We start from the raw sequence: 18613 nt of genomic DNA on the forward strand, positions 1-18613 counted from the left end.
ACATCACATGTGACAAAACTGACATTGCTGCGATCAGAAGTCCATCTGAAAAAATTGACGAGTTGCAGATGCCAAAAAGTGTAATGGATTATACTGACAAAAACACAAGATCAGATATGGATGGATTGGGAGATGTGAAAGCTGTTGCTGAAGGAGAGATGACAGTTCCAAAGGTAGATATACAAATTGAGGAACCTCTGAAACGTGCTGGTGAAGAGCAAACAGCAGTTGCAGTTGTGGATAAAATAGCAAAGGAACCTCAGAAAGTTGTTGGTGACGAACGAGCAGTTATTGCAGATGTGGAAAAATCTACTGAGGAGCCTGCTGATGTTGCTGGTGAAGAACAAACAGCAGTAACCCATACAGAAAAATTAACAAAGGAATGTTTGAAAGTTGTTGGTGATGAACAAGCAGCTATTGCAGATGTGGAAAAATCTACTGAAGAGCATGCTGATGTTACTGGTGAAGAACAAACAGCAGTAACCGATACGGAAAAATTAACAAAGGAATGTTTGAAAGTTGTTGGTGACAAACAAGCAGCTATTGCAGATGTGGAAAAATCTACTGAAGAGCATGCTGATGTTACTGGTGAAGAACAAACAGCAGTAACCGATACGGAAAAATTAACAAAGGAATGTTTGAAAGTTGTTGGTGACGAACAAGCAGCTATTGCAGATGTGGAAAAATCTACTGAAGAGCCTGCTGATGTTCCTGGTGACAAACAAGCAGCTATTGCAGATGTGGAAAAATCTACTGAAGAGCCTGTTGATGTTGCTGGTGAAGAACAAACAGCAGTAACAGATGTGGAAAAATTAACAAAGGAACGTTTGAAAGTTGTTGGTGATGAACAAGCAGCTATTGGAGATGTGGAAAAATCTACCGAAGAGATACCTGTAGCTGATTCAGAGATAGCCGTTACAGAGAAAGCTACTGCAGCATCCATTGTGAGTGCAGTCACAACAGACATTGCAGTTTCAGAATCAGAAAAATCTGTTAAAGAGGAATTGAGAGCCACATCTGATGAGACTGCAAATGAACCAAGTGAGGCTAAATTAGAGCTTGGAGAAGCTTGTAAAGAACCTACACAGGGATTAGAGAAACCTTTTGAAAGTAATAAGTCTGTTGCAGTGGTCTCATCATCAGATGAAGAAAAAACTGATTGTACCATCTCATCAGAAAACATGACAGCTCAAGCTGTGGGACCTGCTAGTCCACCACCACAGAACCAGCCCAGGCCAGACATGACCAGGCCGCCTGGCCCACCAGGACAAAGAATGGGAGCACCAAGGATGGGAGGGCCACAGATGGGGGGACCAAGAATGGCTGGACCAAGAATGGCTGGACCAAGAATGGCTGGACCAAGAATGGCTGGACCAAGAATGGCTGGACCAAGACAGCCAGGACCACAGAAGCCCCCTGACTCAGCTCCATTTTCTGGCTTTATGTCTATGTTTTCTACCCCAAATACTCCAAATAAATCACCAACTGTTGGTGGATTTTTTTCAAGTTCACCTGGTTCACTTTTTGGATCATCACCTGCTCCTCGCCAGACACAACAACAAAAACAACAACAGCAGCAACAACAGAAAAGCTCATTTTTTGGACTTCCAAGTAGTATTGCTACAGAATCCCTTACCAGTGACATATTTGGTATATTCAAAGGTCCTGAAACAACAAAATCTGAGGAACATCAACAGTCTGGCACAGAACCTTCTGCAATTGCAGTCTCTGATAGCACTGAAAAGACAGGCACAGAGATAAAACCTCTATCTGGAGATGGACATGTTAAAAGCACTGAGGACTCTGAGGTCCCTGAAAAAGGATTAGTGGAGGAGGCAGAACGAACAGACAAAACAGAAGCAGAAGAAAGTTCTCTGACTGAATCCACCATGAAAACTGCTATCCCTGAGAAAATAACAGGGGATGATGAGCATTCTGAGAATTTAGAGGGACCAGGTTCTGTAGTGTCTGACAAAGCTGCACCGCCACCAGCTCCTGAAACCAAGGGCATGTTTGAAATACCAGGTCTGTCAGCCCCTAAACTTGGCTTTATGTCTGTAGCGGCGGAAGGCACATCTTCTATTGGATCCCTTTTCTCCACCACTCCATCTCCCGCCACTGGTGCGAAGACTCCTCAGTCACAACAGACAGATGGTGGTCTCTTTTCTGGTTTTAAAAGCTTTTCAGCTGGCATTTTCCAGGATGAAAAGCCACCTGGGAAGGAAGAATCATCATCTGTTTCATCTGTGTTTGGCATGAAACTTGGCTCAATGTTCGGGAACTCTGACCCTCTCGATGGTGTATCCACTCCTCCTGTAGTCACAACCCAACCTCAGTCCCAAAGTCCAAAAAGCACAGATGAGTTTTGTGAGCCAGAGTGTGAAAAACTTTCCCCAGGTTCTGGAGAAACTGAAAGTGCAGATGCCAGTGATACAGAAGGACCAACAGAAACTTCCAAAACTGGAAGCTGTGACACTTTGGCACAGTCACCACAGTCTGGCTTCCCCTCTCACTCCGCTTCCCAAGCAGAAGGTTTGGATAAACCCCAGTTAAAGATCACGGCATTTGAGGTAGATAGGAGTGTAGCTGACACACCAGACATCGTGCATGCAGATTTGGACACAGAGCAACCAAAGGACTTGCTGACAATGGAGACTGCGAAAAGGCTAGTACAATTTGTATGATAAATGGCATTGTTCATTTATCATGGTAATGTAGACAAATGTATAGCCCCTATTCCTTCTCTTCTTTTCCCATTTACATTTTGGACCACATTTGACATCACTATCTGTGTATTCACATTTTTTCCTTGCACATCCCACAACTTAAACTTTAAAATCCAATGCTTTTTTTAAATTATGTTCAACCAAATTAATTTTTGTTTAGAATATAATGCATATCCACGTCACAGCCATAAATACAAACCATTTCATGAAAATCTGATATCGTAAGTTTCATCATCAAAGCCAAAGAAAAGGAAATTATTACATCTGCTTGAAAGGTGCTCACACTTGGGTAAATGTACTAGAGCTATTTTGTACTTACAGCATCTCAGTAATAGCTTTCCTGACAGTGATGAAAGTGCAAGGACTAAAGAAACCGATGGTCTTTATTTATTAGCTTTTCAATTGTCGGGCGTGTATAAAGCCCCTCCTTTCTCTGTGCCCCGCAGTTCACTGAATTATTCTCCAAGCCTCAGCCAATTTGTTTATATAAATCAAACTCTGATAGATTTATGATGGTGTGGCAGTGCACACCATTGAGTCAAGCTGGACACTGGAATAAAAGGAACAGTGAGAAGTAATTTGGCCTACACCCAAGACAAAGTAAATCATGCCAGTTAAAGAAAAGAGCCAATTTCCTTGTTAGCAATCTCAATCATCCATACAGTGCTCTCCTACTCAGTCAACCACTTACGCCTTTTATCAGGCAGGTTAAATGTATCCCCATTGCTTTAACATAGTTTTTAACATTGTAGTTTCAATCTTTTTTAATATATTAATTGAATTGTTTTTATTCCAAAATCAGCGTCCGCCATTCAAAGTTGAATCTCAAAGTTGTGCATTTTCTTCTTTAACAATTTTCAGGTTATCTATGTTTTGAAAATAAAGTGGTTATTTCCTTAGTACTGAATTTTGGAATAAAACCTTTTAATTCTACAGTAGATCTTTAGTTACATGTGGCTCTCCCAAATCACCACCATATTCTAAATAACTCTTTCTCCTACAGTCCACCGGACAGCAGTCGCTTTGATTCATCAGGCAACCTCAGCCCAGCCAGCTCCCAGCTCAGCTCTGAGCCTGAGGAGCGCCGAGATCCCAGCGGGCCCCGTCCCCCTCTCAACAGTCAGCCATCTACCTGGGACGAGGAAGAAGAGCAGGAGGAAGAGGTTGCTAAAGAGCTTCATCCACTACCAGAGTCTGGTTCCAACAAAGATTTGAAGGACTCTTCAGTCATCCTGCCTAAGACATCATTGGACAACCAAGAAAACAAGACTCAGACCAAAATGTGGTAAGTAAAAAATGTCAACACCTGCTTGATTAAGTCTATCAGTAATTAAGTCTGGAGCTGTGTCAGCTTGGTTTTGTATTCCAATTAACACAATGTTGAGAGTTAGCTGGTGGTAAGACAGTGAGTGATTACATTCTAATTGGTACACTAGTAACTCCTACTTGAAGCAGGGGCGCCTTGGGGAGAAGCCATTTGGTGAAAAGCAACAACTGAGGACTCTGTGTGTATCACACGAGAGAAAGAGAGTTGTTAGGTAGCACTGACCATAGTTCAGAGGCCTGTACCTCCTGCTTAGCGAGGTAACTTAAGAATTAACCCTGGGTTTTCAGTACCACAGTGATGGTTCACTTATTACCTGGTTAGATCTCCACGGTAACTTATGCTGAACAGCTACCCAGCATCAGAGCAGGTTATGTTCGAGATAAGCGATCAGCTCTATAAAGCACTGCCTACAGACCAATCAGCTCTCTTGGAAAATGACATCACCATCTGTAGGAGATCCCACAGACTGTTTAATAGGCTGCTTTTATGTTTGCTGTGGTGATGCGTAGATGCTTTTGTATAGCGATATCATCCTACAGAGGATGGTTGAAGTAGACTAAGTCTATTTCATCCCAAGTCTATTTCACACAGCCTGTTGCAGCCGTTAAAATAAATGGGTTTCATTTTTCTTATATCAGGCTTCTGAGCATATTGTTTGGTGGGCCTTTTGATATTAATTTTAATATGAATGTGTTTATTTTAGGTTAGTAGTTATCTTGTATTATAGAGACTGGCCATGTACCACTCCACCTTTCACTATTTGGGTAATGTATTTTCAGTAGCCTAAATGTTGAGATTCAGTCTTTCGACCTCTAATTGAGCACCTTTTATGGCATGAATAGATTGTTCGTTTTTTTTATGTTAAGTTAATTTAGGACAATTTTTGGAACATATTTGAGCACTATAAATATATTAATCTGATGTTTGAAGTGACGACAAGTTAAATGGTCATTTCAAGTGAGTTGAAACGACCACTTATTCAGTGCCCAAGTCTTTTAATGTGGAAACGCTGAAACTCAGCCGAGGTGAAAGAATAAGGCTACAATTGTCACATACATGCCATAAAAAGCTGTGTTACTTACTAATATCACAGTTTTCTCTTCGTTTGTAAAATATGCCGCTCTGCTGCCAGTAGACTCCATGTTTGCGATTGATCATCTGCTGCTAACACCGCCTCTTTTATGTGAACAAGCTCATTGCTGGATTGGGAAATCGGCTTTGTGTGACCACTTATCACGATTGCGATTTATGAGGGTTAGTGAAGCCAGATAACGAAAAGATATCCTGGCATAGTTGTACTTGCTTTGCTGTACAGGCCAAAGGTGAACTGGCAACTCCAAATTTGGAAGATAAAACCAAGAATGAGGGCAGATTTTGTTTCCCCCGTCACTTCCACTGGAAGCATGTTGTGATTATAGCAAGTAAACACAGTTTCAATCTTCATTAAGGCATCAATGTGTTTTAAGGCAGACATGAAAACATTTGAACCTATCTTTTGACTGATTCAGGGATTGATTTAATTTTGATATTGATTCATGTCTGCCATCTTCATAAGAAATTTTTCCCTTTTAAACCTGTGGATCTTTTTGCTTTGTCTTTCTCAGCTTCTTTGAAGATGGCCCTCCACCCTGCTCTCCATCCAAAGTTCGCTGGCTGAAAGCATACAACAAAGTGAGAGTACAGCTCCTCGAGGTAGAAAGACTCACTTTCTCTGACCACCCCAACTACTTTCTCTTTGTCTTTTTCCTTTTCATACACAATCATACACACTCATACCTGTATAGCTTGTATTTGTCTGTATTTAACTAACAGGCATCCAAATCAAATGCCTGTTACAGATTTTAACTGTATTTATCTAATCATGAAAGTCCAGTCCTGAAGCACAAGGAAATTATATCAAATCAGTAAAATCACATACATAGATTCCGATATACAGTATAGGCACATAAACATTGCCCTATTTCTCTCTCTCTCTTTCTCTCTCCTTCTCTCTTATGCTCTCTCTCTCTCTCTCTTTCTCCCCTCTCTCATGCAATGATATTTTCTCTCGTCTTTCCCCTATGGGTTGGTTGAGTTTCCAGTCATGCCACAGCAATTTGCAACAATTTTGTGCTCCTTAAGTATTTTCTCTTTGATCTGGAAAACCCCTTTTCAGCATGGATTTCTTCAGATCCGGCTATCACTCCGCTGTTTCTGGAAAGTTTTTAGTTCCAAGATATGGTAGTGTGAGTTAAACCAATTCCTGAGATTATAGTACCAACCACCTGGGGGTGGTTTACAGTTAACTGTGGTGTTGGGGTATGTGTAAGTATTAAGTAAGTAAATTTTATCCCAAGGACATAAAGGGAAACCAGGATATAAAACCTTGCATACACATATCTGGGAACACTCATAAAGTTGTTTCTTACTTGATTTACGTTCATGTCATAACTGAAACATGCATAACTGCCACTCTTACCTTAATTTTAACCTAGTAATCCTTTAATCCTAAAACCAAGTCCTAGTCGTAAAATAGATGGTTTGTGGTGACTAGCATTTTGTCCCCAGATGGGAAATGACTTGTCACAGTGTGATTAGTATACATGCACACGCACACACACACATACACGACTACATGTCAGGCTTTGATTGCATCTTGTTCGAATACCAAGAGTTATCCAATTCTGTTTGCTCTCCTTGGTGTGATTGGTCTATCTATTTATCTCTGATTAACTTTGAGCCCAGAGCTGTGTCTCCTTGTTTTCCATCACTTCCAGACTGCTTTTTCACACGTAAAAATCCACTCTCATGTCCATTAATTTAAAATTAGAATCTGTTGCGATGGGCTTTTAAACATCTTATCTGTTTCTCGGGGAGTAGAAGGAAACAAATGAAGCACTCAGAGGAATTAAATCTCAAGAGTGGCTGGCAGTAGTGAGACTGCTGACTTAGAAACATGAACTGACAAATGCCACAAACTTAATTCTGTTGGGCTACCAATGAATAGAGGGGCAATGGGTTCATGAACCCGTGTTGACAAGCATCCACCTTACTAAAGTGTCCTTGAGCAAGACATCAGATTCCCCGTTGTTTAGTAGTTGAACCTGTAATCTCACCGACCTGCTTAAACAGTAAACCTGGTGGGCTCTGTTGGTCTGTCATGAATCCCATCCCTCTTTTTTAAACAATCCTTTTCAAGAGGCAAATATCAGGGCACCTCAGAAAAGCAACTGCCCTGTTATGAGACAGACTCAAGCGTTTTGAGTCTGGTCAAGAACACAGAAATGACAGTGTGAAGAAGGAGCTATCAAGGTACCTGTTTGACGGGGTTTGGAACAACAGTGAAATTACCACTGTAGGGCCAATAGAAGTGCAGTTGCAGTTGTTGAAATGTAACTATTACACCTACTAGGGTATATTTACTAAGAATTATATGGGCACTAAAAAGTCAATTAGCTGTTGTATATGGCAGAAACGCTGCAATAACATATATTTTAGGTTGGTCCCAATATGCAAGAAGTAAATGGAAAGTCACACAAATAGCAGCTGAAATTTATGTATTATTGCTGACTGACCACTGCGGCTTTGATTTAAAAGTGGGGTAAGCGAAGTCTAATACCATGACAAATACCATGATATAGAGTGAACAATGACACAGCAAGTACTGTAAGTAACGTTAGCTTAAGTTGTGGGTTAGCAATCGCCTTCCCATCTTTAAAGTCTATGAGAATAGTAGCCAGAGAGAAACTTTGACTTTCTTTTATCATGAACAATACAGTGTGTGCAATGTATTGCATGTTTACTTTCAATAAAGTAGCAATAAAGTCAACAGCAAGACATCCTTTAACTTTAGTTTTTGTTGAGCTAACCTACATTTCCTCATATATCCTCAATTCTTGGGGGAAGAGTGCTCCCTTACAGTTCAAAACATTGTTTTCTCAGTCAGCAGACAACACTTTCTGTTATGCTCCATTGCTTTCTAGTCATGACATTTCTTAATAGCACAGCATCAGGTCTTATTGAGCAGCAATTCATTCAAATCAGCTTAAGTCATTTAGTTATTGTTAATATTAAAACAGTAGGCTTAGTTATACCCTGCACTATTATGTATGAGAAGGTTTACATTTAACTGTTTCAGTTACATAAATCTTTTGTTTCAAACTCAGACAGCATTGTAGATGGTTTTCAGTAGTTTAGCAGCACTATCTTGGACAAATTGCAGCTTGATTTTGATTAGCCGATCTGACAACAGGTCTGTCAAGTACAGTATTTGTTAATGTTCCAGTGTTTCTAGAAGCTGTCAGCAGCAGTATTTACACAAACTGTCAGGAACAAGCTACCTTAGAACGGGTTAGGGAATAGGAATGAATAGGATTTTTTTTTTTTAACACAGGCAGTGTGAATTTCTTATATTAAAAATATAATGTTTTTTGGACAGAAAATTCAGACATTTGAATTATTGCTGCTTAGTGGGATTGGTCTATAGCAGCAGAACAAAGGGACTTAAAAGACGACCTTCCTACAGGACGAAGATGCCTCCTCTGCCACTGCTGCTGGCCACTTTATTATAAATCTGAGAGAGTAATTAGTTCAGCCAATCCTGGGCTGCTTATCAACGATATATCATTTCTTTAAATGCCAGCTTTGATCTTGTTCAAGACCACAGAGGAAGGCATAGCAGATCACTCACCTTTCACGACCAATTACACAAGTGTTCTTCTGTTTGATGCTCATTAGGCTGTGTTCTTAGCAGTGTGCAGTATGGAGGGGGTGTGTGTGTGTGTGTGTGTGTGTGTGTGTGTGTGTGTGTGCGTACACTACCTTTTTTCACTTTGGTTATCAAGTGTAGCTAATCAAAGGGATGTTTTAGGTCAAGGCCTAGGTTCTGTTTGATATGGGAGAGCAGTAATGATCAGAGAGAAGATGTGACTGGAACACCAACTGATTAAACTTGTTGTTCAAAAGCATTTAAATAGTTATATTTAATTCTGAATCACATCCAAAATATATTTTGAAATATGGTCATTAAAATGCATGGACTGGTGACCTGTCCAGGGTGTACCCTGCCTTTCGCCCAATGTCAGCTGGGATTGGCTCCAGCTCCCCTGCGACCCTGTACGCAGGATAAGCGAACCAAATCAGTGCTAAATTACAAAAGGCTATTTTAAGTGTATTCACGATAAATGTTGCCTTGTTCATATTGCCCAGGCTGTTTTGTTATGATTTTGAGCACAGAAGTCACAGCGCCTGCATTCCCTTTCTTCTTTCTTTCTTGTGAGATCCAAAAAATAATTTTTACACAGTTGTTATTATTTCGCTAGTCCCAAAATGTGCCAAAATACAACAGATTTTGTTTGAGAGAAACATCACCTTTTTATAAGATTATTAATTCAGGCCCTTTTTTGAGCAGCATACAGGGGAAATGAGACTCCCTCATTGTTATTTTTTATATTTATAAAAAAATACAAAATTTTGAATATCCATAAAACTTCACATTTCATGTAAATAGAGAGTGATTAGGTTCATCCAATATGAAAAATGCAGCGTAAGGAATAATGAGTGTGCCTTTCCTTTACAGATCAACCATTACACAGTTGTGTAATGTTGCTAGCATTGTTTTAAAATGACCTGCCGAAAAAATTAATTCAAGTGCCAGTGTTATTGACGTATGTAAGGCGGAGGATAGATCCAGGTTTGCCACTGGTCAGCAGTTATCCCCTTGAGGACAAAAATAGTCTTTTTGTCTCTGTAGCAAGTATTGTGTCATGGCAACGATGTCCCATTTCTATGGAAACACAACCTTAAATGTGTTTATGATTTGGATGCCATCGCTGCAGCTGGTGGTAGGTGTGTGTGCTTGCACTGAATTAGTACACACTGTAGTCCCTGTCATAAAGTCTGTTTGTTAGCAAAATATTGCAATGATGTACTGATGGATTTGGAATATGTTTGTTATGTATTTTTGATTTTCAAACTTAAAAAAGAAATTACATGTCATTTTATCTGATCTGATTTTTTGTCTTGTATATCTAGTAAAGTTGACTCATCCTGCAGTCCTGCAAACACATTTTAGAACTGAGTGGACTTACTCTAAATGCCTTGTTAAAGGGAACCACAAAAATATTATTTTACAGCTGATGGTCTCCAAACAACTACCGCTATTCTCCCTGCTTATCGTTTCTGGTTCAAGTCTGTCCTCATTATGTGGTAAAGGAAAAGCACAAAATAAGTAACCAGGGTCCTCTATTCACCGTGAACCAACGTCTCAATCTGCTTTTGAAACTGAGGAACACAGAATTGAAAAAAGAATGACATGCCTCTTAGCTTGTAGTGTACATAAGTTCAGTATAATCAAGTTTTAAAGTAATTGTAGTGTGACAGACTGACATATAAAAAGCTGTTATTACCCAATCCCTGGCATAACCTCAACAGTGTGGTCTCTAGTGTATGATGCAGTATTAGTGGAAGTACACAATTCGCAATTCAAATGCAGGCAATCTGTGAAATTTCTCCTGATTTTAAAATCTGTCAGTAAAAACAATTTGAGAGCATTCCCTCACTGGGGCATCTGTGTGGCAGGAGCAAAAAAGTAAACAAAGGGAAAAAAATCCTGTCTGAAATGTCAAGAAGGAAATGTACTTTGTTGCCAGCACCTGTTGATTTCACTCATCTAGCCATTTAGCTCAAATTTGCACAAGTACGCCTTTTAGTCAGATGTTGGATCACGTGCTCACCAGAATTCAAGGTGGAAAACAAACCACAGTCTGATACAGCTGGACTGAATGGCGCAAGCAGGCACCTTTATGTGATTATGTGTCTGTTCATCCTTCTTCCAGTTAAGTCTATTAACAAAATTATAGTTTTCGCAAACCTTGAGTTTTCGCAAACCTTGAGCCTCGTTCAAGATTGTGATGTTGGTTTGCTGTAAACCTTACAATGCAATACAAGTTCAGAATACATTGACAGAACCTCATTAAAATGAAACTCCAGAATACTGAATGACCCCCCCCCCCACACACACACACATTTGTCTAAATAAGGTTCTAGTTTTGGACAGAATTGGAGCAATTCAAGCATGAGCTGAGATAGAGGAGGCAACTAAGGGATATTACACATGACCCGAAAAGCGGGGCAGTGTCTCATCTTCTCCTCATGGCAACAAAAAGCTCTCTGAAGACAGAGTCATTAACATGAACAACATGCAGAGGGAGCAGGGAAAGAAAGCAAAGGGGTGGAAGAAAGACGAAGGGAGACATCAAAAATTCAAGACAGACAATTATCACGTCGATGTGTGGGTTTGCTGCTTTAGAATCAAGAAATGTTAACACAATGCAGGTTGTCTGTGCTTTTAAAAAGTTGGATGTTAAGAATGACAAAGTTGGACTCTTGTCACCTTTTTATCTATTCTACTGCAACTGCATGTTTTAGTTTTGTGGGTTTAATAGTTCTTGTGCTGCTTAATCGGCAGTGGCTTGAATTCATGTCATTACACTAGATTGGAATTGTGACACATCCAAAGAAACTTGTCAAATACTCTTCTGTTGTCTTTGCACAGTATATTTCAAACGCTCAACATTTTTCCAAACTTTTGAACACCCAGCTTCTGGAGTGCAACACAGCTGCAGGGTTCCGGTTTTTAGTCATAGGTTTGGGAAATGGTGAATGGACATTGGAGAAGTAGATTATGTCAGAGAGTGGTTTAAGATGTTTCTGTGCACAGTTCAGTTTTGCCGCTGTGAAAACATGTCACCGTCCAGGAATCCATATACAAAGATAGATAGATTTTGGATTAAGTATCACAAGTAAATAGACATTCGTTTTTGACTGAAAGTGCAGGGTGGCGTCACATCGGTCCATGGAAACACGCACTGCACTAGTTTTAATAATTCGTGTGTGTATATATATATATATGAGTTAAAAGGTTTCTCCCTCTCAGTCATTACAGCCAGAGTAGTAATAAATGAATTCTTTCTTTTGTTACATTTAAAATACCATATACTATATTTATTAGTTACAACGTATTACTTGTGAAAGATATAACATTAACCAATGCACAAGAACACATAGTGCCAATTTCTGTTAACTATTAGAGGTGCTGCTTCAGCAGGCAGTTTATTTTAACTTTGGAAAGAACCAGGCTACCTGCCCCTAAAAACAGTCAGCTGAACAGCTACATCACTTAATGCAGTGTGTGGAGAAAGATGGGACAGTCTGACACTGAAAAAAAAGAAATCCACTCCAGTTTGTTGATTTCTGTCTTTGATTGCAGTGTTGTCTTTCAACCTTTGTAAGAGCCCTGGAAAGCATTTATCTATCCATTAGCTCCTCTTGATAGAAAACTTGAGAAAATCTTCGCATGACCTTCAGTGGAATAGTGAGAGGATGCAGCCCTGTGTATGTGTGTGCTGTGAGCACATGTCCGTCAAGAGACGAATGTCATTTCAAAATAAATTAAGTAGAATGTTGTGTTAAAGTTAAAGAAATGTAACTTTTCTTTGTTCAAACACTGGCAATGCACACCCTAAAATTTTGCCTTTATGTTTTCTAGGAAAAACCCTTTATTGAATTAAAATGCAAAATACAAATACAAATGAGCTATGTATGAAGGAGCCCTTGAAGGAGTGTAAGGTTGAAGGGCTGATATCTTCCTGAAGTGGCCATGATCCCCTGTAAAGTAAGTCAGTGCTGGGTGAGCCTTTGTTGCTGATTTTACCACTAAGCTGTTAAAATGACATATGTAGATGGTTTTAATGCTTTAACTTCAATTGAAGGATTACAAGTTCCTCTATTAATTGGGGTCATTTTGCATCTTATGAACCTCTTTTGATTTTGAACAGTCAGATCCAAACCAAGGATATTTTTTCCTCCAAATTTAACATTTGAATAGTTTTCTTTACCTAGCAATATGTGCCAGGGTAAAACAATGAGCAAAATCCACTGCAATCCTGTTCTACAGTATCAATACTGACAGGTAACATTAGCAAGAGTGAGAATATTGTGTTGAAGTGGAAGGTTCAGAACGATCAGATTCTTATGTTTCAAGAATCAAAATTATTTTAAGAAGTGCAACAAAGCATTTTAAAACTGCATTTATATGCATTTTGCAGAACTGCACACCTCAACCATAGCAGTGGCAGTTCAGACAATGGTCAGTTTAGTAACATGTAATGTTTTTGGAAAGCACTGATCAGCACAATCTGGATGTCCTGCTGAAAGGGACATGAGATCAAAAAAGCTCAGTATACTGTATGTCCTTTTGGAGGACAGTGGCAAACAAAGTACTTTTTTGTTTAGGTTCTAGGGGCCTCATTACAGAACCATCCTAAGTCTGAAATCCCATCTTATCTCAGTTTAGGATGATGTTTAGGATTTTTCCTAAGTGCATGTATCATAGAAAAGAGATTTATTTATTACAGAACTTTAATAACTGAGGAAGGTAGAATGGTATAGATGCTGTCCTAAATTAAAAATAACTGACAAACCGCAGTACCATTGTTATTATGTCTGTATTACAATTACAATGAAGACAGGGAACAACATGAACGTAATATTATGACAGAAAGGGTACTTAAACTGCTTGATGATGCTGTCAGTTTCAAGGACCATGTAATAATGGCTTTATATTGACTGCAAAGACGATTCATTTTGAATTTGATTGACAGGTTACAGTCATTCAAATCTTTATCCTGGGCTGATACTTTCGAAAAAACTTCCCAAAAAGGTGGGATTTCCTCTCCTCCACCGACAATTAATACCTCCAACTCATAGCTAAAATTGAAAGCCTGTCTTTTCTTGTCCAGTGTAGCTGCTAGTTAGCCAGTGACAAGGGAATTGAGACAGCCGTTGTCTTGGATACAGGTAGTCTCGTGTATATTTTAACACAGATTCAGGAATGCAGACTGAAGAATCCAGTATACAGGTCTAGGTAGGATTCATTAAATTAAATACAAGGTTTAAGATAGACCAGGTCACAGCCATGAGTTTAGGAATTGCTTCTTTAATAGAAATATTTTTCCTATCTTTCAAACTTAGGTTGAGATAGGACAAGCAGTTAGGACATTTTACTGTAATGAGGCCCCAGGACTTGTTGAGTACAATGTATGCAGCTCATCCATTGTCCTTGGAAATACTTCAGAGTGTCTGACAACACACACACACTTTCACAAATGCAACCAAAGAAAGGCTGAAAGAAATGAGATTACTGCATGGACAAGACAGACATCAAAACAGGCATCACAGGACAGGAGAGGCAGTCGCAGAGGATTGTGGGGAGGAAGATGAGAAGAGGAGGAGTAGAAAGGAGAGCAGAGGAGAACATGAAGAGCAGGAGGAGATGCTGTGACTCACAAGAGCACAACTCCTCAGGGGGGTTTTAAAGTCACAATACAGACCCACTTTCAAAAGTAGACTCAGAACCTATAGAGTTGAAGTTGAAGTGAGTTTCATCACCAACAGTACAACAAACACTCAGACACACACACACACACACACACACACACACATACATTCTGGCACTGTTTCCGGAGGACGACCTGTCGCATTGGCCCAACGGCAAGGCTCAGTATCTTTGGTTTTGATTTAAAACAACAAAAACTCACAATAAAATGTGAAATGTAAAATAGCTTTAAGTCACAAACAATATAGTTTACGAATTCCCATATTTTAACTTACATAGATGGACTGCTGGATAATGAGCTCAGTTGTGTTTTCTCCCAATTTTAAAGAGCAGTTTACATTCTGCGATTACACACATATTACACATATCTTTTAAGACTATATGTCTTAAATTTTGCTCTGTCTGTAAACAAAAAATGGAATAAATTAGAATTAAAGGGATCATAGTAGATCTAGCAGATCTTGTAACCTCTAATGCAGTGTCTAGAAGGGTTCAACAGAATATTAATACCATAATGTACAGGAGATAACATTTACATAAAATATAAGCAGTGAAATAAATAAACAAAATGTTACATTTTGCTATTCTGTTTTTAACTACTCCTTAGACCCTGACTTTCATATACTGTTTTAAAACCTTTTGTTTGTACTCCCTGTGCATATTTGGAGTTTTAAAAGATTTTATGACTTGCCTGAGCAAATAAACCGGACCTAAAGCTCACAGAACAACATGAAAGGCCTGGCTTTGTGACTGCCTTACAAACACACATGTCTCTGTCTCCTTCTCCCTGTTTAAACAATTAAATCATCTCTGTTTGCCTGTACAGTAGAAAAAACAGCTCTGAGTTTGAGTCGCCTTTAGATTAGAAATTTTGTTTACAAATGCTCATGCAGTAGAAAGGGAAGAACAAAGAGAGATGTGAAATCAAGTGAGATCAAGGGATACACAGAGAAAGCTGCATTAAAAAAATAGGAGGGTTGATGGAACGGGGTGGAGAAGATAACTCATTATCGACAGAGGGGCATGCAGAGATAATTGGATACGAAGGGGAGCAGACGACCTCCAAGCCACCAGTCCAGGGGTTCACTTGCATTAGAAAGAAAAGTGGTGAGAGATAAGTGAAGAAAAAGGGAAACAGAAAATGAAAAAATAGAGAAAATGTGAAAAAAAATGTAAGGACACTTACCTACACTGGAACCTGTTCCAACTCAGAGAGGACTAAAACCTGCTGCTTTGAGTTGAAGATGGGGTTTGTGACATATTATACAGATATGGTTTATTTAGCGGTTCATGAATATTCTGTGGTTGTGATTGCAGTAATTCGGAAACACAAAACACAGTCTTGCAGCTTCACTGCATTCTGATCTGTTGAGGCCGCCATTTGTGGAGAAAGTGTTATCTCAGTCACTCAGATGTGAAGTGCCGCATTTAAAAGCATCAACAATGAGGCGGGAGGAGATATTTTGATTTGGGTGCGCTCATAAGAAAATTAGGGAGTAAACTTTTAAACTGGATGAAATCATGCAGCATCCTGTGTATTAAGTTTTTTTCTAAACATTATCAGTATGACTCCATCTTAAGATTTTCTTTTTTCTTCTTATCTTTCATTTCCTATTACTCCATCATAAACATCAGTCATAGAAACATTGTGGTACCTCCATGTAGTCTTTATACGCATACTGGCTGCGTGGCATGTTTTCATCTAGAAAATTATTTTATTGTATTCTTGGCAGAGATTTAATATATTTCCCTTTTGTTGACTGCTAAATAGCTTTAAACTTGTCATCTTATTCCACCCTGTCTGACATTATCATATACTTCTCCATCTCTCTGTCTCAATCCAAAGTCTTCTTCTTTGTGGACCCTCTGTGGGTGGAACGAGTTACCAAACTCTATACCGTCCGCAGAATCCATCTCTGTCTTCAGAAAACACTTGAAGGCCTACCTCTGTTGAGAGCACTTACTCACGTGTGCCTTTCCATCCTCCCCTATCTCGCTCTCTCTCAAGAACAATTGCTGTCAATTGCTGTGCACTTATGTATTACTCCATACACCTGCAGCCTTGCGGCGCGTGTCAGGTGGAACATGGAGCTGAGTGCTGCAGCACTTCTACTGATCAACTGTAGCTTGAATTGTACCTCATGATGTTTACACTGAGCAAACCCAAGACTCCATATTTATAATGGCTGCACCATATCATCAAATTAATATATATTTAAGATGCTTGGGAACCCAGCTAGATTTTAAAATGGCGTTCTGTGGGTTTGAACAATGTTTGGCTGCATAGCACAAGTTTGTAATGACTTGACCACCAGCAGGCCTCTGCTTATTAACCAATTTAGACTTTTAAATCTCCTCAGAGGAGGTCATTTTTATCCTTTTATTGGGCCGATTATCACAATATTCTTGTTTATAATTATTGTTGAGAGATCACAACTGCCTTTTCTTAGGCTTTTTGCAGGGTCAAAAAACAAATTCAGTGTTTGATCAATGAAAAGATTAATTTACAAAGAGATACAAACAAATAATCACTGTAATTTTGCATCTAAAGAGAGCAGAAAAACACACTGAAACACTAACAATTATTGTATTGTTTTCATCAACAGTTTTGGTTTTTCAGTTAAAGACTAAAGAACAATAATTAGAATGCACATTTTACATGAAACCATAAAAGCGTTTAATCAAGAGGAGAAGAAAGAATAAATGGATAGACAGACGGAGGGGAGGATTGGTTTGGATGTTTTAGTGATGATGACTCTGTACAGAATATTAACAACGCCTCCCCTTAGAGGGATCCGAGTCCTAACACTACTGCGTGACATTGGCTGAAAGTCACCATGGAAATCAGGCCTGTGGGCGGTGTGTGTGTGTGTGTGTGTGTGTGTGTGTGTGTGTGTGTGTGTCCCTTACAAGGACTGCAGGGTCCTCATTTATGCCCTACAGGGCGCCAGTGTTAAATCAGATGTTTGGCTTCCCCTGAGTAGACTGTCAGCCCTGTGTTCACCACAGTGACACAACCTGGCTTTCAATACAGGGGGTGAAGAAACACACATCCTCAGACACTCACACACACACACACACACACACACACACACACACACACACACACTCACACACACACACACCTTATTATATATTATTCAGCCTATTATCCAGTTTCTTCTCTCAGCTGGCTCATTCAGTTTTATGAAAATCACAGATGCAACCAGCAGAGGGAGGAAGAATAGCAAAAAATAAATGTGAAACTTAAATCTCACTCACAGGATTGTGTAAATGTCATTTTAGATAAGAGTTTAAAGTGTCTGAGGAAGAATAAATATCTTCCAGAACTAAAACTAAAACTTTTATCTGCAATTGTGTTACATATACAACATTTTAAATGCTCAAGGCGATGAAATTAATTCCAGTCAAAAGCAAGATGTCTGATTTAATTGTCTGCTCTGCCAGCTGCTCTAACAGATAACCACCAGTCTTTCCCATTCAAAGATGCCATTTGTCTATTCAGTAAATGAAAATGGGCGATAAATTTTGCGGTTCACAAACAGTGCAGCTGGTGGATCAAAGGGTTTCCCTCCCGCTAACAAACAATTTTTGTGTGAGATGACTGTTTTACAGCTTGAAATTTTGATTTCTGTTCTTGATGATGTTCATGAACGATCTGAAAGGTCAAGAAGAAATCATGTATTCTGCTGTGTTTGCCTTGTCTGAAATGACCTTGTTAGTACCAGTATACTGGTTGTCTGCAAATGTTTACATTGTGATATTTGAAACTGTCCTCTTAGTCCACGTACACCAGGGAGTGACAAATTGAATGATAATCAATCCGTATGTCAATCAGTCAATGAAGTAAACTGTAATGTAAAAGACTGTTACTTTTCCATTCCCTGTTAATGGAGCAGCTCTGCATTAATAACTAGTTGTCTGACTTGTTCAGTGTTGTAGAGCTTTTTCTCAATTTCACAGTATTTGTCCCTGAGATGTATGAGGTCACATTGTTCCTCTTTTTTTTAACTTGGCTTTTTAGGAAGTTGACAAAATGTAGGCAGGCTGCTTTATTGTATGTTGGAAGAGAAAATGGTGTGTTTGTTATGTTGTAGTTTTCTGAAAGCAAAATTTCATTTTTTTTACAACCTAAGTAGGATTATTTTAGTCTTTACCTACCAAATTAGTGGTTTAAATTATGAC

General features: G+C 39.1%; 1 protein-coding gene across 1 annotated transcript in view; it reads left to right on the forward strand.

Moving 5' to 3' along the window:
* The window catches only part of LOC119891218 (protein unc-13 homolog B-like), a 176826-nt gene that overhangs the window by 68472 nt on the left and 89741 nt on the right, over positions 1 to 18613 (forward strand). Inside the window, exons 9-10 of the mRNA XM_038702597.1 lie at positions 3730 to 4011; positions 5658 to 5745. Coding sequence (XP_038558525.1) covers positions 3730 to 4011; positions 5658 to 5745 — 370 coding nt within the window. The remainder of the gene's footprint in view (positions 1 to 3729; positions 4012 to 5657; positions 5746 to 18613) is intronic.

The sequence above is a fragment of the Micropterus salmoides genome, unplaced genomic scaffold, assembly GCF_014851395.1.
Source record: "Micropterus salmoides isolate LMB-PRFRI ecotype aquatic unplaced genomic scaffold, ASM1485139v1 Ms_hic_scaffold_7, whole genome shotgun sequence".
In the NCBI taxonomy this organism is placed as follows: domain Eukaryota; kingdom Metazoa; phylum Chordata; class Actinopteri; order Centrarchiformes; family Centrarchidae; genus Micropterus; species Micropterus salmoides.